The sequence below is a fragment of the Ochotona curzoniae genome, unplaced genomic scaffold, assembly GCF_017591425.1.
Source record: "Ochotona curzoniae isolate NIBS_2020 unplaced genomic scaffold, NIBS_Ocur_1.0 contig_605, whole genome shotgun sequence".
Classification (NCBI taxonomy): Eukaryota; Metazoa; Chordata; class Mammalia; order Lagomorpha; family Ochotonidae; genus Ochotona; species Ochotona curzoniae.
Window position 1 is genome coordinate 422,138 of NW_024466491.1, and position 19,120 is coordinate 441,257.

The 19,120-nt window shown below is 65.0% G+C and overlaps 2 protein-coding genes across 3 annotated transcripts; one reads left to right on the top strand and one right to left on the bottom strand.

Moving 5' to 3' along the window:
• Positions 1–947: 947 nt before the first annotated feature.
• On the bottom strand, positions 948–6,848 carry PRR36 (proline rich 36). Its single transcript, XM_040990152.1, has 7 exons — positions 6,539–6,848; positions 6,357–6,437; positions 6,105–6,239; positions 5,674–6,009; positions 3,527–5,046; positions 3,061–3,370; positions 948–1,444 (listed from the first exon to the last, which is right to left on the bottom strand). Exons 1-7 carry the CDS (start codon positions 6,846–6,848, stop codon positions 948–950), a joined length of 3,189 nt encoding a protein of 1,062 aa, XP_040846086.1.
• Positions 6,849–14,022: 7,174 nt separating this feature from the next.
• LRRC8E (leucine rich repeat containing 8 VRAC subunit E) lies at positions 14,023–17,203 on the top strand. 2 transcript variants are annotated; one of them, XM_040990268.1, is made up of 3 exons: positions 14,023–14,160; positions 14,894–15,305; positions 15,378–17,203. In XM_040990268.1, the coding sequence occupies exons 1-3, from the start codon at positions 14,023–14,025 to the stop codon at positions 17,201–17,203; spliced, it is 2,376 nt and encodes a 791-aa protein (XP_040846202.1). The 2 variants fall into 2 exon arrangements, with proteins under 2 accessions (XP_040846202.1, XP_040846201.1); XM_040990267.1 differs by having other exon boundaries at positions 14,894–17,203.
• The last annotated feature ends 1,917 nt before the right edge of the window (positions 17,204–19,120 follow it).

A 19,120-nucleotide genomic window follows, 5' to 3' on the forward strand; every position in this document is an offset into this window, starting at 1 on the left:
TGGGAGGTGGCTGGGGGAACCGGACCACCCTGGGAGGCTCCTGCTGAGAGCGGGAGAGGGCAGGCAAGCCCACGGGTGTGAGCAGGTTAGAATCGGGGTGGGGAGGAGGTGGGCTGGCCAGTCACATGGTCTGTGACCAAGCAGGGAAGGCTTCCTGGAGGAATGGGGGCAGTTGTTGAACCTTCCAGAAGGTTATATATATATAAAAATATAGATTCCACACATGAGAAGGGTGTGGAGTAAGGACCCCCTAGCCTGCAACCCCAGCCCTGGGAGGGGTGTGCCGGGAAGGGAGGGGGCGTCTCTTGAAGAACCCCAGGCCCAGGCACTGTCCCGTCTTCTGCATTGCGACACCTGCGTGAACGTCCCACGCGAAGTTCGCAGCACAAGGGACCCGCCCTTCCCTGCCGCCTTTCCCTGGGCATCGGCCCTGGCAAGACCTGTGGTCACTCTGCTCCAGCTAGACAGCTGGACACCACTTCCCGGCTGGCCTGGTGGGAGCCAGGAAAGAGAGTAGAAACGGAGCAAGCTTGGGTTCACGGCTGAAGAGATGGGCAACCCAGGACCAGGGCTTCCCCCAGGGCTGCGCGGCTCAGTCTGAGCTCCAACTCGGGCACGCGCCCCTGGCCCCTTGGCAGGACCCCCCCAGCACAGACAGACATGGCAACGGTGTGCAGGGTCCTGGTTTATTGCAGAGTAGGGGGATGCACGGGGTACAGGGAGCCAAGGACAGGGAGGGAGGGGTCTGGGTGAGGAGGGGTGGGGGCTAGCTGGGGCAGTGGGCGTCCAGGGTTAAAAGCAGCGGATGCTTGGGTGGAACCGGAGCAGAGGCCAAAGGCAGGGGCTGGACCCTGGGGCGGACGGGGCAGACAGGACTGTCCGGCGCCATGACCCATCAGCCGAGAGCAGGACTCCGGGAGAGGGGGGGACGGGGGCAGGTGTAGGGCTCAGTGGAAGGTCTCCACCTCCACCACGGTCCAGTCCCCCTGCGGCGAGGCCACGTCGTCCGGAGAGAAGCTGGTGACGGAGGTGATGCTCGCCCGGGACTCGTCCAGCGGGGACAGCAGCTCTGCCCAGCGGCCCAGCTCGGCGTCGCTGAGCGCAGTCCGTGCCCCTCCTGCGCCGGGCCCCGCGCCGCCCTCGGCCGCGGCCAGCAGCAGCGTGCGGCTCAGCAGGTGCTGCACCACGCTGGCCTGCAGCGCCCCGAGCTGCAGCTCGCCCAGGCGCGCCGTGGCCTTGGGGCTGCGCGGCGCAGGGGACCCCGGCTGGCCCTCGGCCTCCGAAGCCCCGGACGCCGCCTTGCCGTCCCCCACGCTGGGCGCAGGGTCCTCATCCGGGGCGCCAGGGCCGGGGGTCGCGGCCTCGGGCCCGTCGGCCTCGTAGATGGTGCACAGTCCGTCGGCGGAGCCCGGACCGGCCACCGGAGGCCACGACAGCAACGCTCCTGAGGGGCAGGGAGAGACGCCGGGCTGGACGCGGGACAGGCACCCGGAACGGGGAGCCCACCCTGTGTGGACACGCCAGAGACCACCCTGCACGGGGAGCCCACCCTGTGTGGACACGCCACAGTCCACCCAGAACAGGGAGCCCACCCTGTGTGGACACGCCACAGTCCACCCTGCACGGGGAGCCCACCCTGTGTGGACACGCCACAGTCCACCCTGCACGGGGAGCCCACCCTGTGTGGACACGCCACAGTCCACCCTGCACGGGAGCCCACCCCGCACGGGGAGCCCACCCTGTGTGGACACGCCACAGTCCACCCTGCACGGGGAGCCCACCCTGTGTGGACACGCCACAGACCACCCTGCACGGGAGCCCACCCCGCACGGGGAGCCCACCCTGTGTGGACACGCCACAGTCCACCCCGCACGGGGAGCCCACCCTGTGTGGACACGCCACAGTCCACCCTGCACGGGAGCCCACCCCGCACGGGGAGCCCACCCTGTGTGGACACGCCACAGTCCACCCTGCACGGGGAGCCCACCCTGTGTGGACACGCCACAGACCACCCTGCACGGGGAGCCCACCCTGTGTGGACACGCCACAGTCCACCCTGCACGGGGAGCCCACCCTGCATGGACACGCCACAGACCACCCTGCACGGGGAGCCCACCCTGCACGGGGAGCCCACCCTGCATGGACACGCCACATTCCACCCTGCACGGGGAGCCCACCCTGCACGGGGAGCCCACCCTGCATGGACACGCCACATTCCACCCTGCACAGGGAGCCCACCCTGCATGGACACGCCACAGTCCACCCTGCACGGGGAGCCCACCCTGCATGGACACGCCACAGACCACCCTGCACGGGGAGCCCACCCTGCACGGGGAGCCCACCCTGCATGGACACGCCACATTCCACCCTGCACAGGGAGCCCACCCTGCATGGACACGCCACAGCCCACCCTGCACAGGGAGCCCACCCCAAGGAGCTCTGCAGTCCCCAGCACCAGCACCAGGCCGCCCACCTGACGACCACGCCCCCAACAAAAGGCCCCGCCCCCAGGACCAGGCAGCCCACCTGATGACCACGCCCCCAGAAGGCAGGGCTCCCCATAGGCACGAAAATCCACACTGAGCCCTCCCGCCGGCCCCGCCCTCCTCCACGGCCGGCCCCGCCCCTCGCTCAGGCCCCGCCCACATCGGGCCCCGCCCTCTTACCTGGTGTCCCCTGCACGGGCCCTCGGCTCCAGGCGGGCTCTCCCTCCCTGCTGCAGGCCCCGCCCCTCGTTAGGCCCCTCCCTCCTACAGCCCCACCCTCATGCAGGCCACACCCCTCGTTGGGCCCCTCCCGCAGCTATGCCCTTCCCTCCCTCAGCCCCGCCCTCATCAGGCCCCTCCCTCCTTCAGTCCCGCCCTCCAGACCCCTCCCTCCTCCCACCCCACCCTCCCGCAGGCCACGCCCCTCCCTCAGCCACGCCCCTCCAGGCCCCTCCCTCCTCCCGCCCCGCCCCTCCCGGCCCCAGCCCCTCCCTTCCGCAGGTCACTCCCTCCCGCCGGCCCCACCCCTCGTTAGGCCCCTCCCGCAGCCCCGCCCCTTCCGGCCCCTTCCTACCTGGCGCGCCCCGCGGCGGCCCGCGGCTCCAGGCGGCCGGGTGGCAGGCGGCGAGCTCGGCGTCGGCGGGCGGGGAGGCGGCGGCGCCCTCGGGCCCGCTGTCGTAGCCGCGCAGCTCCTCGGGCGTGCTGGTGGCGCTGCTGCTGTGCCCGGCCAGGTCGGGGCCGCTCAGCGTGCTGGACGGGCTGCGCGAGGGCGGCGCGGGCGGCGCGGGGGCCAGGGCCAGGCTCAGCCGCGACGACGAGGCCGCGGGGTCGGGGCCCGGGGTGGGCGGGCGGCGCGGGGGCGGGGCCTCGGCGGGGGGCGGGGCCTCGGGGAGGGACGAGGCCGGAAGTGCCGGCGGGGCCTCCGTGAGGGGCGGGGCCTCCGTGAGGGACAAGGCCGGAAGTGCAGGTGGGGCCTGGACGAGGGGCGTGGTCAGAGGTGAAGATGGGGCTTGGATGAGGGGCGTGGTCAGAGGTGGAACTGGGGAAGGCGGGGCCTCGACCAGAGGCGTGGTCAGAACTGGAGCTGGGGAAGGCGGGGCCTCGACCAGAGACGTGGTCAGAACTGGAACTGGGGAAGGCGGGGCCTCGACCAGAGGTGTGGTCAGAGGTGGAGCTGGGGAAGGCCGGGCCTCGACCAGAGGTGTGGTCAGAGGTGGAGCTGGGGAAGGCCGGGCCTCGACCAGAGGCGTGGTCAGAACTGGAGCTGGGGAAGGCGGGGCCTCGACCAGAGGTGTGGTCAGAGGTGGAGCTGGGGAAGGCGGGGCCTGGGCGAGGGGCGTGGTCAGAGATGAAGGCAGGGCCTGGATGAGGGGCGTGGTGAGAGGTGGGGGCGGGCCCAGGGAAGGTCCTGCCGGAGGGGGCGTGGCTATGCTGGAGGGCGTGTCCTGCAGAGCAGCAGTCACCAGGGCGGAGGAGGCCTCAGGCAGGGGTGCTGGGGGCGTGGTCACAGGAGCATGGGAGGCGGAGTCAGCAGGTGGGAGGTCCTGCAGGGAGGGCGGGGCAGGAGGGTGTGCAGCGGGGCAGACCGAGGCCAGAGGCGGGGATTGCAGACTGGGCGTGGCCAGAGGTGGGGACTGTGGACTGGGTGTGGTCAGAGGCGGGGATTGCAGACTGGGCGTGGTCAGAGGCGGGGATTGCAGACTGGGCGTGGTCAGAGGCGGGGATTGCAGACTGGGTGTGGTCAGAGGCGGGGATTGCAGACTGGACGTGGTCAGAGGCGGGGATTGCAGACTGGGCGTGGTTAGAGGCGGAGATTGCAGACTGGGCGTGGTCAGAGACTGGGATTGCAGCATGGGTGTGGTCAGAGGCGGGGATTGCAGCATGAGCATGGTCAGAGGCGGGGATTGCAGACTGGGCGTGGTCAGAGGCGGGGATTGCAGACTGGGCGTGGTCAGAAACTGGGATTGCAGCGTGGGTGTGGTCAGCGGGGAAGGCGTGGCCTGCAGAGAGCCTGACCCCTTGGAAGGGGAGGAGGCTGCAGAGGGAGCAGCCTGCAATGGAGGTGAAGCCGGAGCAGGTGGGGCCAGGGTGGTGGGCGTGGTCAGAGGTGTGGCCTCTGTGTGGGGTGTGGCCAGAGGTGTGGCGTCGGTGAGGGGTGTAGTCAGAGGCGTGGCCTCTGTTAGGGGCGTGGTCAGAGCAGGTGGTGCCTGGGTGGTGGGCGTGGTCAGAGGTGTGGCCCCCACGAGGGGTGTGGTCAGAGGTTGGGTCTTGGTGGTGGGCGTGGTCAGATGCATGGCCTCCACGAGGGGTGTGGTCAGAGGTTGGGTCTTGGTGGTGGGTGTGGTCGGAGGTGTGGCCTCCACAAGGGGTGTGGTCAGAGGTTGGGTCTTGGTGGTGGGCATGGTCAGAGGTGTGACCTCTGTTAGGGGCGTGGTCAGAGCAGGTGGTGCCTGGGTGGTAGGCGTGGTCGGAGGTGTGGCCTGCAGGAGGGTAGTGGTCAGAGTGGGTGTGGCCTGCACGAGGGGTGTGGCCTGCAGAGAGGGGATCCCCCAGGAAGAGCCTGGAGGAGACACAGACCTAAGAGGGGGACCCTGCAGGGTGAGTGTGGGAGAGACTTGCAGAGGGGCTGCCTGCGAGGGAGGCGTGGCCTGGGCAGGGGGCGGAGACAGAGAGGGGCTGGCCTGGGCAGGGGGCGGAGACAGAGAGGGGCTGGCCTGGGCAGGGGGCGGAGACAGAGAGGGGCTGGCCTGGGCAGGGGGCGGGGACAGAGAGGGGCTGGCCTGGGCAGGGGGCGGAGACAGAGAGGGGCTGGCATGGGCAGGGGGCGGAGACAGAGAGGGGCTGGCCTGGGCAGGGGGCGGGGACAGAGAGGGGCTGGCCTGGGCAGGGGGCGGGGACAGAGAGGGGCTGGCCTGGGCAGGGGGCGGAGACAGAGAGGGGCTGGCATGGGCAGGGGGCGGAGACAGAGAGGGGCTGGCCTGGGCAGGGGGCGGGGACAGAGAGGGGCTGGCCTGGGCAGGGGGCGTGGCCGGCGGGGAGGGTAGGGTCTGCAGGGCGAGCGGAGCAGGTGCACAGGTGAGGGCGGGCGTGGTGGGCGGGGCCTGCAGGTGCAGCCCGGCAGGTGGAGGGGGCGTGGCTGGCGGGGAGGGAGGGAGGGCGTGGGCTGCGGCCTGCGGGGGGCGCGGACCCTGGGACCCTCTGGACTTGGGGGGCTGCTGCGTGGGGGGCCGTGCTGCGCCGCGGGCTGAGCGTGCAGGGGAGGGCAGAGCGGTGGTCGCAGAGCCCAGGGGGCGCGAGGCCGGCCTCTGGAGCCCCCCGCTGCCCACCGGACGCCTCCTGGCCGCGGGGCTGGGCTCCGAAGCGCTGCGCTCGGCCGCACTGCCCACTGCTTTCCTGGGCACGTCGGCGGGGGGCTGCGGCCGGGCGCTGGGCGCTGGCCGGGGGAGCCCCATCTCGGCCCCCGCAGGCCGGACACGTCGGGCTGTGGCCGGGGAGGGGGCGGCCGGGGTGGGCCCTGCAGGGTCTGGGAGACAAAAGCAGCAGGCCAGGTGTGACAGGTGGATGCGGGGTCACCCACGCATGCCAGCTGGTCTCTGCACTCGTGCCAGGGTCACGCACCTCTCCGAGGCCCCGAGTTCAGACTGTTCCTCTTGGGGGGTTCCGCAGGTTTCCTTCTGGCTACCAGTTCCTCGGTGGAGGGGCGCAAGCCCTTCTGGCCCAGAGGGCCGGGCCTGCAGACGGACAGACATTTTCCTATCTGTAAAATGGGTCCAACACCCCTGGCTCCCCTCTCCGTTCGTGCCGAGGGATTTGTGCGAAGCCTCTCAGGGTGGAGGAGGTGTTGTGGTTACCTGGTGGTCCCCATGGTACGCCCTGGGCTAGAAGTGGAACCCTGGCCGGGGGTCCTGGCAGGGGGCCGCTCCCCTCTCCCCACTGCTGGGGGCCTGGAGGCTGCGGGGAGGGGGCAGAAGGTGGGGTCAGGGGTACCCCGGGAAGGGGAGGGCGACGGAGGGAGGTGGGGTGGGAACTGGGCGGCGGGGGAGCTGTGGTACCTGGGCTCCGGGGACCTGCCCCTGCACTCCGCCTGGCTGCCGCTGCTCCCGAAGCCCCAGCCGCCGCCTCTGGCAGCGCCGGCGAGCCCCTGCTGCCCCCTGCCCGCTCCCCTAGGGGCCTTCGCCCGGCAGCAGCCCCCAGCAGCCGGAGAGCCGCTGCCGTGACCGGGGGCGGGGGCCGAGGAGAGCCCGGGGGCTTGGGGCTGGGAAGGCTGGGAAGGCCGGGAGGGCGCGAGGCCGGGGTCCGCGTCGTCGTCGCCGCCCCAGCCCCAGCCCCAGCCCCCGCCTTGGTCTTGTCTCTCTTATCCATCGCGCCCCTGAGGAGGAGTCAGACTGGTCAGTGTGTGTCCCCCACCTCACCCCACGTCCCAGGGGGCTTGGCTGCCTGCAGGGATGTGGCTCCTGCCCCCCATCCCCCCCACCCCCTCCGCGCACATCACCACACATGGCGGCCTGGATCCGAGTCCCTGCATCCCGCACACGCTCAAAGCTGGGGGTGAGGAGGGGGACCCTGCCCGCCCCAGCCCCTCCCCGCGCACCCCTGTGCCCCCACAGCCTCAAGGGGAGCAGGGAGTGGGGCGGCCACGGGTTCCTGATACCAGCAACCCGGGGCTCCCGCCCGAGGAACCACGCCAGCCCCCGGCGCCCGTCCCCCAGTTTCCCCGGAGAGACGCAGGCACCTGCCAGCAGGAAGAGCCTCCCGGCTGCCCCGGGAAGCGGCTCTCGGAGACAAAGAGCCCCTTCCCGGCGGGCCCCGACCCTCCCGTTGGTTGCTGGGTCCCCCCCATCCGCCCACGCGCCCCGGGGCGCGCACCCCGTTCCACCTGCTCACCGCGGGTTCCGCTGCGCGCAGGGTCGGCCGGGGTGGGGCTCGGGCCGATCCGGGTTAGCAGCAGCAGGGTCAGGAGAGGAGGGGGCGCCGGCGGAGGCAACCAGGGGAACCCGGCCAGCCCCGCCCCTCAGCCGCCGCGGGCGAGGAAGAGCTGGGGAAGGGGCGGTGGGAATGGCGGGTGACGCGCCGGGAGCGCGGCCGGCGGGAGCGCGCCCAGGAGGTGGAGGGGGAGAGGGCGCGGTGCGCGCTGGAAGGGAGGGGCAGCTGGAAGGCTGCGCCTGAGAACCCTGAAGACCCTCGCGAGGGGAGGAGGGGAGTCGCTAAGGGACCCCCTCCACTTTCCCCCCCTCATCCCCGGCACTCGTTCAAGCACCTGCCGGGACCCTCCAGCCCCAACCACCTGGAGACCAAGATGCGGATAGGCTGGACCCTGGCAACCAGGAGGCGGGACCACCGCGCGCCTCTGGCCCACTGACCAATCCGGTCAGTCAGTGTCCCCGACCGGGGGGGGGGTCCTGGTGAGGGAGGGCCGCCCAGGGTCCCTTGGCACGCACGCACGCGCGCGCGCGCGCACACATAGACTGGGAGTCGGGGAACAGTTGGAGTAAAATAGTCCCGGCCAATGTAGGGAATGACAGATTTGGAGGGAAAGGGGGAGGGAGGAGAGAGAGAGAGAGAGGGAAGGCGCTTCTTCCTTTGGTGGGGGAAGGGGAGGGTGCCAAGCCCCTAGCTTACCGGAGGTCAGAGCCGGGCACGGCTCAGTGACGACAGCAGGAGGGAGGAGATAAGATTATGGCAGGAGCTGGAACGAGTGTGGGGGCCCTTTGGCCCAGAGGACTAAGCTGCCACCTGCCACACTGGCATCTCCGATCCCTGCGCCAACCTTAACCAGCTGCTCATCCAGCTCCTTGCCAAAGCACTGCCTGTGCTCCCCTGCCACCCACGAGGGAACCCCTGGCTCCTGGCAGCAGCCTGGCCAGGCCCTGGCAGTTGACTCTATTTGAGGAATTAATCAGTGAATGGAAAAATCAACCTCTCTCTCTCTCTCTCTCCGGTCACTCCGCTTTCAAATGATTATTTTATTGCATCAACGGATAGAAATGCTCCTGTCCCAGTGGCCCGGCACAGCTGGACAAGGGAGAATGGCAATCATTGGGTGACTTCATCAGCCGGCTTGCAGGGGCGCAGAGGGGATCTGAGCAGGGAGGCAGACACTTCACCCGCCTCCCATCAGCCTTCTGCCAAAGGCTGCCTTCTCCAGGACCTGGCCCGGTCAGCCCGGTCAGCCCGGTCAGCTGTGCGACTTCATTGGACACATCACATCCCTGTGGACTCAGTGGCCTCTCTCCCCATTCCATCCCAAACCACCAGCCTCTGCTTCCCCCCCCCCCCCGCCCCACACACACACACCTGGACAAGCCAGCTCACCTGCTCCTGGGACTCGGGGGGCTTCTGATCCCAGAACGGGAAGGGTCGCGGGAGGCAGCCCAGGATGAACCAGAGATCCTGAGGGCAAAGTTGTCCCCGCACAAGAGACTTTTCTGATGTCTGTGTGTAAGTGAAACGGGGTGTCATGCCCCAACTAGCTAATCCGCCACCTGCTAGCACCAGCATCCCGTATGGGCACCGGTTCACATCCCGGCGGCTCCACTTCCCATCCAGTACCCTGTTTGTGGACTGGGAAAGCAGTGGAGGACGGCCCAAAGCCTTTGGGATCCTGCACCTGCGCGGGAGACCCGGAAGAGGCTTCTGGTCCCTGATTTTGGATCAACTCAGCTCAGGCCATTGTGGCCGCTTGGGGAGCGAACTAATAAATGGAAGCTCTTTTTGTCTCCCCTCTCTGTAAATCTGTATTCCCAATTAAAAGAACTTTTAAAAGATGTGGTGAGACTCTGAAGTGGGCATCTCCTCCAAGGCCTTGCGTGCCACGGGTACCTGCTGCCCCCCACCCAGGGCTCTGAGAGCAGCAATGTCTCACGCGCCCTGGGAGCCCCATCCCCCTGGGTCCTCCCCTTCCAGAAAGTGACAGGCACGAGTTAGCAGCTACCGCCCCTTGGAGCCTCGTCCATGCCAAACCTGCAGCGACCTGCGGCCATTGGCTCCCTCGTGCCTCCTGGCTGGCTCACCTATTTGCTCCGCGCCTTTGCCCTCCCCGCCCTCCCCAGCCAAGGCTGCGGCTTAGACCCAGACCGTGATACCAACTCAATGCATCCACTCCCCTCGCTGGCCATGAGCTCCTGGACTCTGACGCCTGAGGCATAGAGCTGCCCAGGGGCCAAATGCTTGCTTCAGCACGCGGGGTCAGCCCGCCGGCTGGCAACCACGCTGCCTTCAGCGCCAATCTCACCAGGCTGGGCACGCAAGGACTTAGAGTGTGGCCCCCACACAGGCTTGTGTCAAGGGCAGGAATCAGACAGACAGCAGGGGGGTCTGTCGGAGGGGGGCCTTCCTCACTAATCTGCCATTGTGGACAGGTTTTTTTTTTTTTAATTTAAACTTTCCCTCCCCACAACATGGTCTAAATACAACTCCAGATGCCCCACCCACCCCCCCAGGCCCAAGTGGAGATTTGCTTATGTTTTATTTATCTGTTTCTGTTGGGGAAGGGAGGAATGGGAGGGGCAAGGCAATGTTGATCCAGGGGCAGGTCCGACCAAGGTTGGCTAGGGACACCCAGGTGAGCACCCCAACTTTGCTGGGCTTGCTCCCATCCCGCCCACAGCTCCTGCCCCACCTGCCGTTTTTGGTTCATCCCCTGCGCTTCGGCCAAGCTCGCAGGGGACGAGGTGGTTGCACCACGCGAGGTGACAGACGACCCCCCTCCCGTGGGTGCCTGACTCCGGCATCGTCCTCCAGCACCTGCCGGGGAGCCAAGCCAAGCTGCAAAGTTTCAGGGCCGGGAAGTTTGGGATTGCCGGCACGCGCGCTTGTCGACCTGGCCGCGCCCGCGGCAGGGCGGGACCGAGGCGGCCCCGGGAGGCGGGGTGAGGCGGGCCGGTTCCCCGGCTCCCTGGGCTCTTGTCCCGCCCGTCCGTCCTGACTCACCCCGGCCCGCCCCACCCCGGCCTCGGGAACTCTGCGGGAGTCCCGGGCCTCTCCACTCCCGGGGACCCAGGACTCCGCGCGCCCAGCGTCCATCCCGGAGCGGTGAGTCAGGGGTGGGGGGCTCTGCGCACCCATCTCCGGCTTCTGGAGGAGGGGTGGCAGGGTGCGGGTCGGGCTGGGACCTGGGGTGCGACCCAGGAGGAGGAGGAGGAGGAGGGCCGCGCTCCAGGTGCGCTGCCACTGTGGCCTGCGCCGGCTACCCTGACGCCCAGGAGCCGGCGGGGTGGAGGGTGTGCGAGCCGAGGCGCGCGCCCTGGGGGGAAACCACGCAGGCTCCCACAGCAGCACGTTAAAAACTAATCCTGGAGATCTTGACCTGTTTTAACCTTGCCAGGGAGCGAGCTGGGAAAGCAGCCCTTTTGGGGAGAGGGTGTGTAGAGAGCAGTGGGGTCCACTCCATCTTTAATTCTGAAATGCGGACGTGTGGAAAATGCCTCCTGGGCTCCCAAATCAGGCCAGATGCAACTTGTTAAGAGTCCCACGTTGGAAAGGCACCTGCTGGGTCCTGGCCCAACATTTGCTACCTGAGAAGTGACTCTCCCCTTGCCTTCTTTCTTCCCCCTGCCTCACTTTCCCTATAGTGTTAAAAAAAAAAAAAAAGGCTCCCTCGAGGCTTGGAAATGACTGGTTTCTCATTGGGAACTTCAGCCAATGTCAGGTTAGGGGTGATGAGGTGGGGGTGCCACAGGCACTCACCCACCCACCCACCCACCAGGCCGAGCCCCAATAGGGAGGGGGTCAGGACTCAGTGAGTGGCTGTATTTGGGGATGGTCTGAGAGAAGTAAAGCTGGGGTGAGGTATGCGGGTAGTCCCAGACTGCTAAGACCCCCAACCCCCCGTCAACCGCCACCCTTCCCTTCCCCAGCCATCACCTTCCTGCAGGTTTGACAAAATTAAAAAAAAAAAAAATACAGGTGCTTGAGGACAGAGTGGAGGGGCAAGGGGGCCCAGCTTGACAGCCACCTGTAACCACACGAACTCTTGGAAAAGTTGCATTCCTGAACTGCTCTGGCCCCAGAGGCAAGAAGGGGAAAGAGCTAGGGAGAGAATGTGTGGCCTGGCAGGTGCAAAGGGCGGTGTGTGCCGGCGGCCGGAGGGGGTCTGTCTTCAGTCTTTCCCCTCCCTGCTCCCTGACTGCTGCAAGCCCCTCTTCCCGGACTCCCCTCCCCCGCTAGCTGCGGGCAGACAGAGGTGGAGGGGCTGGTCTCCGGTGCATCTGCGGAGCTTTTAATGGCAGGTTTGAGATGTCCGACGTTGAGTCATGGAGACAGATAATGACCATTTGGGCGCTGAGGTCTGGGTCCTGCGTACGGACGGACGGATGCACCTTGCGTCCGTGGGAGCTGAAGGAAGGCGTGAGAGACCCTGACGGTCCATCCATCATCACTGCTGAGTACCTGAGGTGGCGGGAAGGACCCTCGGACGATGTGCCATGAATGGTGGCTGGGACATGGGACCGTGTGTGTGTGTGTGTGTGTGTGTGCCATGAATGGTGGCCGGGACATGGGACCGTGTGTGTGTGTGTGTGTCATGAATGGTGGCCGGGACATGGGACCGTGTGTGTGTGTGTGTGTGTGCCATGAATGGTGGCCGGGACATGGGACCGTGTGTGTGTGTGTGTGTGTGTGTGTGTGTGTGTATGTCGTGAATGGTGGCCGGGACATGGGACCGTGTGTGTGTGTGTGTGTGTGTGTGTGTGTGTGTGTGTGGCGGGTGCTTCTGTCCACAGAATGACTAAGCTTAGGGAGAGCCACTAGTAGCCGAAGGTTCCCGCAAGGTCTCTCCCAGGCTCCCACACTCCCACCCCAGCCCCGGGATGGCTGGAATGTCTCTCCCATTGGATGCTTGATGCCCTTGTCCTGCGCATGTTCCAAATGACCCCCAAGCTGTCCCTTTGCGTACATCCAGCCCCCATCCAGCCCCGCCAAGGCTGTTGAGCCACCTGTCTGCTACCGGATCAGACGCAGGAGTCCAGGAAGGCGCTTCCTTGTGTGTTGGACAGGAAGCGTTTAAGGAACAGGTGAGAGGGGCCTGTGTGTATGTGTATGCTGTGGATCCTGAAGGGGCTCAGCTGAAAGACCCCAGGGCACGCCAAGATGAAGCTAGGAGCCAGGAACTTCTTCTGGGTCTCCCACACAGGTGCAGGGTCCCAAAGCATTGAGCTGTCCTCCACGGCTTACCCAGGCCACAAGCAGGGAGCTAGAAAGTGGGAAGTGGGGTAGTGCCCATATGGGATCCCAGTATATGGCAATGTGAAGACTTTAGCCACTAGGCTACGGCACCGGGCCCACCCCAAAGCTTTGAAGGAACAGAGAGAGATAATACAGGTGGCTGAAGGGTAGGATAGGGTAGGGTGGGAGGCCTCAGGGCTGCCTGCCTGCCATGCTGTGCCCCCTGGCAAGCGAGTCATCCATCCATGGCCACACCAGCACACAGGAGAATGTGGGCGGCGGGAGCTCCTCCCTCCCTCCTTTTCCTTTCCCTTCCAGCACTTTGGGATGACTGCCCAGGGGCCTGTGTGTGTATTTTCAATAATGACATGTTGGTCTAAAGTGAAAGCCAGGGACAGAGTGGGCCGGCTGCCCAGCTTCAGCCTGGACGTAGGTATCACCCCGACAAGCCATCTGGCTGCAGTCCACCACTCCTGGCCCCGACCCTGCCCGGGTCCCCCCCACCGGGCTCAGCTCCCTTGGGAAAGTCCGGTATTTCGGTCACCACCTGCGGCTCGGGCCCTCCACCCCCACCCCGGGGCTGTCTGAGCCTCACCTTGGCCACTCCCTAACCCCTGAGGCCGCACGGAACCCAAACCTGGCTCTAGCCGGCTTTTCCGGTTGGAAGTTTGGAGGTGGGTGCTGGGAGCACACCCCCCCCCCCAGCCCGGAGAAGGGCAGGGGGAGGGACTCGAGCCCTGGAAGTCACGGCTGTCTGGGCTGGTGACCTAAGGGCTCCCCAACTGGGTCACAGATAAACGGGAGGGAAGAATGACAACGTCGGAATTTGGGAACAAAGTGACGCAGGGGGAGGGGAGGATTCCTGAGCTCAGAGGGGGCAGGGGAGCAGGTGACAAGGGGCGGGCGACAATGGCCTCTCCCCTTCCCTTCCACAGCCCCGGGAGGAGGGTGAGGCGCAGACCAAGGTGGAGGAGGTCAGGCTAAAAGGAGGGAACAGGTGCACACAGCCTGAGCCGTTCTGCTGGGATGCTCTCTGGTTTCCTTAAGTTTTATTTGCTTGCGCGACCCCTCATCTATTGGTCATTCCTCCAGGGTGCCCCGTGGCTGACCTGTGTGGGGAGGGGAGTGGATGGGAGTCCGGAGACCAGAGCTCCGTCCTGGTCTCCCACGTGGGTGGCAGGGACCCTACCACCTCCCAGGATGTGTGTGCATGAGGAGGAAGTTAGAAGGAGGACCCCAAGCATCCCATGCAGGGTCCGGGTGGTAGCCGGGTCACGTGAGGATTGGGGGGCGCACACCTGGGGCTTATGGTGGGGGTAGGAGGACCCCTCCTGGTGTCCCCTCCTCCACAACCTCTCCCTGTCCAGGTGGCGCGATGATCCCCGTGGCGGAGTTCAAGCAGTTCACGGAGCAGCAGCCTGCATTCAAGGTGCTGAAACCCTGGTGGGATGTGCTGGCAGAGTACCTCACCGTGGCCATGCTCATGATTGGCGTCTTTGGCTGCACCCTGCAGGTGAGGGGTGGGCCCCCCCACACCCATGCAGCAGGGGCGTGGCCAGGCAGGGAGGGGAGGGGTCAAAGGCAGGGGGGTCAGGAAGCCTTGCCCTGGGTCTGTAACCCGCAGGGCAATGCAGATCCCCGTCCTGGCTACTCTTGGGAGCTCAACGTTACCCTGGCATTCGCTGCTAGAATCTGGAAATTCCTTTTATCTGAAAGGCAGAGTTAAGAGAGACAGAAAGAGAACAGAGAGCTCTTCCATCAGCTGGTTCATTAATGACTGGAGCAGGTTAAAACCAGGAGCCAGGAGCTCCACCTGGGTCTCCCACGTGGGTACCAGGGACCCACTCCCTGGAGTGGGCCAGCCTCTGCTGCTTTCCTAGGAGCTTCAGCGGGGAGTTGGATGGGAAGTGGAGCAGTCAGGACTCGAACCACTTTAAGGTGGAGGATTAGTCTGTTGAACCACGATCTTGGTCTGGGACTTCAGTATCTTTTCTGGAAGGTGACGCAATTCAACCCAAGTTCTTGTTGATGCATTCATTCAATGCTTAGCCGGTGCAGTTCTTCCAAAAGGCTCACCCAGGCTCAGGGCCCCTTCCTCCCACCATCATCTCCCACCGTCATCATCTCCCCCCACCATCATCTCCCCCCCACCATCTCCTCTCCCGCCATCATCTCCCCCCCACCATCTCCTCTCCCGCCATCATCTCTCCCGCCATCATCTCCTCCCTCCCTCCCGCCATCCGTAGGTGACACAGGACAAGATCATCTGTCTGCCAAGCCATGAGCCCCGGGAGAACGTGTCGGAGGCCCCGTGCCAGGAGCTGCTGCCGCGGGGGGTGTCGGAGCAGATCGGGGGGCTCCGGGAGGTCAGTGGCCTCAAGAACAACCTAGACCTGCAGCAGTATAGCTTCATCAACCAGCTGTGCTACGAGACGGCCCTGCACTGGTACGCCAAGTACTTCCCCTACCTGGTGGTCATCCATACGCTCATCTTCATGGTATGTACCAGCTTCTGGTTCAAGTTCCCGGGCACCAGCTCCAAGATCGAGCACTTCATCTCCATCCTGAGCAAGTGTTTCGATTCACCCTGGACCACGCGGGCCCTGTCCGAGGTCTCCGGGGAGAACCACAAGGGTCCAGTGGCTGCCAGCGGCAAAGGTGCGGCCACCGGGACGTCTGTTGCTGCCACTGCCGCTGCCGCTGCCGCCGCCGCCACCACCACCCATGCAGCCGGGAGCGGGCCGGGCAAAACGGGCGAGGGTGAGAAAGAGAGGGAGAAGGTTCTGGTAGAACCCGAAAAGGTGGTGACCGAGCCGCCCGCCGTCACCCTGCTGGACAAGAAGGAGGGTGAGCAGGCCAAAGCTTTATTCGAGAAGGTCAAGAAGTTTCGCGTGCACGTGGAAGAAGGGGACATTCTGCACAGAATGTACATCCGGCAGACGGTCCTCAAGGTGTGTAAGTTCTTGGGGATCCTCATCTACAACCTGGTCTACGTGGAGAAGATCCGCTTCCTGGTGGCCTGCCGGGTGGAGACGTCCGAGGTCACGGGCTACGCCAACTTCTGCTGCAACCACACCAAAGCCCACCTGTTCTCCAAGCTGGCCTTCTGTTACATCTGTTTTGTGTGCGCCTATGGCCTCACCTGTCTCTACACGCTGTACTGGCTCTTCCACCGGCCCCTCAAGGAGTATTCCTTCCGCTCGGTGCGGGAGGAGACGGGCATGAACGACATCCCGGATGTGAAGAACGATTTCGCCTTCATGCTGCACCTCATCGACCAGTACGATTCGCTCTACTCCAAGCGTTTCGCCGTCTTCCTCTCGGAGGTCAGTGAGAGCCGCCTCAAGCAGCTCAACCTCAACCACGAGTGGACGCCGGAGAAGCTACGGCAGAAACTGCAGCGCAACGCCCGGGGCCGCCTAGAGCTGGCCTTGTGTATGCTCCCGGGCTTGCCAGACACGGTCTTCGAGCTGAGCGAGGTGGAGGCGTTGCGCCTGGAGGCTGTGGGTGACATCACCTTTCCTCCGGGACTCTCGCAGCTCGTGCACCTGCAGGAACTCAGTCTGTTACATTCGCCCGCCCGGCTGCCCTTCTCTTCGCAAATTTTCCTGCGGGATCGGCTCAAGGTGATCCGAGTCAAGTGTGAGGAGCTGCGGGAGGTGCCCCTGTGGGTGTTCGGGCTGCGGGGCCTGGAGGAGCTTCATTTAGAAGGGTTGTTTCCTCCCGAGCTAGCCCGGGCAGCCACCCTGGAGAGCTTACGGGAGTTGAAACAGCTCAAGGTGCTGTCGCTGCGGAGTAACGCAGGCAAGGTGCCAGCCAGCGTCACCGACGTGGCTGGCCACCTGCAGCGGCTCAGCCTGCACAACGACGGGGCCCGCCTGCTGGCGCTCAACAGCCTCAAGAAACTAACGGTGCTGCGGGAGCTGGAGCTGGTGGCGTGCGGGCTGGAGCGTATCCCGCACGCCGTCTTCAGCCTGGGCGCGCTGCAGGAGCTGGACCTGAAGGACAACCACCTGCGCTCCATCGAGGAGATCCTGAGTTTCCAACATTGCCGGAAGCTGATCACGCTGCGGCTATGGCACAACCAGATCGCCTATGTCCCCGAACACGTGCGCAAGCTCCGGAGCCTGGAGCAGCTCTTCCTGGCTTACAACAAACTGGAGACGCTGCCCAGCCAGCTGGGCTTGTGCACCGGCCTCCGGCTGCTGGATGTGTCTCACAACGGCTTGCGCTGCCTGCCTCCCGAGCTGGGCCTCCTGCAGAACTTACAGCACCTCGACGCCTCTTACAACGCCCTCCAACTCCTGCCCGACGAGCTGTTCTTCTGCCGCAAGCTGCGCACGCTGCTGCTCGACTACAACCAGCTGAGCCACCTCTCGCCCCACGTGGCGGCCCTGGGGACCCTCAGCCGCCTGGGGCTCAAGGGCAACAGGCTGGAGGCGCTGCCCGAGGAGCTGGGCAACTGTGGGAGTCTCAAGAAGGCCGGGCTGCTGGTGGAGGAAGTCGTGTATCAGGGCCTGCCTGCTGATGTGCGAGAGAAATTGGAGGGAGAATGAACGGGGCAGTGGGGGGCATCTGGCAGCCCCCCCTCCCCGACCCCATTGAGGCCTTTAGACGTTCCGTCTGTCCCTATGCTTCCAAGAGAGGTGGCTAAGCCAGGGGAGAGGAACGGGGTGCCTTGGGGAGCCCCAGGTGAGATCTTGGGGCTGATTCAGGTGGGGCGGGTCAGGCAGCTGTGGATTCAGGGTGGAGCAGGCAGAGAGGGAATTAACCCTGTCCTGGGCGTTTCAGAGACCAAAACCACACACACCTGTGGCTCAGCCCCTCCCTTGAGGCATTCTAGCGTCATCCAGGCCCCTCCTACAGGGCGGAGGGCACATCCCATCCTAATGGGAGGGCACAAGCATCAGGCACAAGACCCTCCCTTCCCAGCCCATCAGAGAGACTGGTTAATCCTTGCTTTTGGTGCCACAAATGGACTCAATGTTTCTCACGCTGGGATGGGTGCTCAATTTGGAGCTGGCTCCAGGTCCCGCCCTGCGAAGACTGACTCAGGAGTGGGCGGGCCGGGGGCCCAGGCAGCTGTCTGTGGATGAACAGTGCCCAGGTAACTGTGGTGGGTGGTCCCTCCTTGGTACTTAGCAGCGAGGGGCAGGCAACACTGGGCTTAAGATGTTGGGGAGTGGGGTGCTTTGAGAGGGAAGAACCCCTGGTTCTTTCTGCACAAGGCTTTGGACTACCCCTTGCCCCCCCACAAGAGCTGTCCGTGGGCTTTCCAAGGCTGGCGGACTCCGGGGTGAGAACTTTTTTTGTTGTTGTTGTTTTTCTTTTGAGGATGTGTGGTGGCCTTACCGGGAGCCACCTAATAAACATGATGGATCCATGGACAGCTCACGAATTGATCTTGCATGTCCACCCCTCCCCACCCCATCGTGGGCTAAGCCGATTCCTACAGACTTTTGCCTGCTGCTCCCCCAGGTGGAAGATGCAACCCAGAGGGAAAGAAATCCAAAGAGGGGAGGGAGGCCTTGGAGAATCAGAAGGAGAAGCTGAAAAACCCAGAGGAGCTTCCACCACGGGCCTTGCAAATCAGATTCTGAGATCCCCAGAAACGATCAGGACTCTGAGGTCGATCCATGTGCACAAGGCTGGTTTATCGAAGCTCAGCACAGCCGAGCCTGGGGTCTTGGTTGAGGGGAGGCAGCTGGCTGACCGGCACCCCTTACCAGGAGTGCCGACCCCCCCAAACAGCACATTCATAGGTTTTTTTTTTTTTAAAGATTTATTCTTATTATTTTTTCATTGGAAAGGCAGATATACAGAGAGGAGGGACAGAGAGGAAGATCTTCCATCCATTTATTCACTCCCCAAGTGCGCGCAACGGCCGGTGCTATGCCGATCCGAAGCCAGGAGCCAGGAGCCTCTTCCGGGTCTCCCACGCGGGTGCCAGGGTCCCAAGGCTTTGGGCTGTCCTCCACTGCTTTCCCAGGCCACAGGCAGGGAGCTGGATGGGAAGCGGGGCTGCCGGGATTAGAACCGGCGCCCATATGGGATCCCGGGCGTGCAAGGCGAGGACCTTTAACCACTTGCGCCACCGCGCCGGGCCCCATATTGAGGGTTCTTCACTGCAGCCTTGGAGCTCAAGTGGACACGGCACAGCCTGCCTGGCCTTGAGAGCTGAGGCTCATCCACCTGCAGCGTGGCCACGCTGCCCTTCCCGCTGGGGTACCTGCCCAGGGCCTCCCGTGACCAGTACCAACCCCAGCGTGCACACGTGCGTGCAGGAGCTAGCTGGGTTAGCTTCCCCACCGGGGAGGGCAGCAGACCAGGCCCTGGGTCCTGTGCAAGGAGCTGCAGGTCAGGGGCGAAGCAGCATCACCCCCTAGGCACGCCCCTCCACATGCGCACACACACACACACACACACACACTTCGGTCCTCGACCCTAATCGAAGGGATTGAAGCTCTGACAGG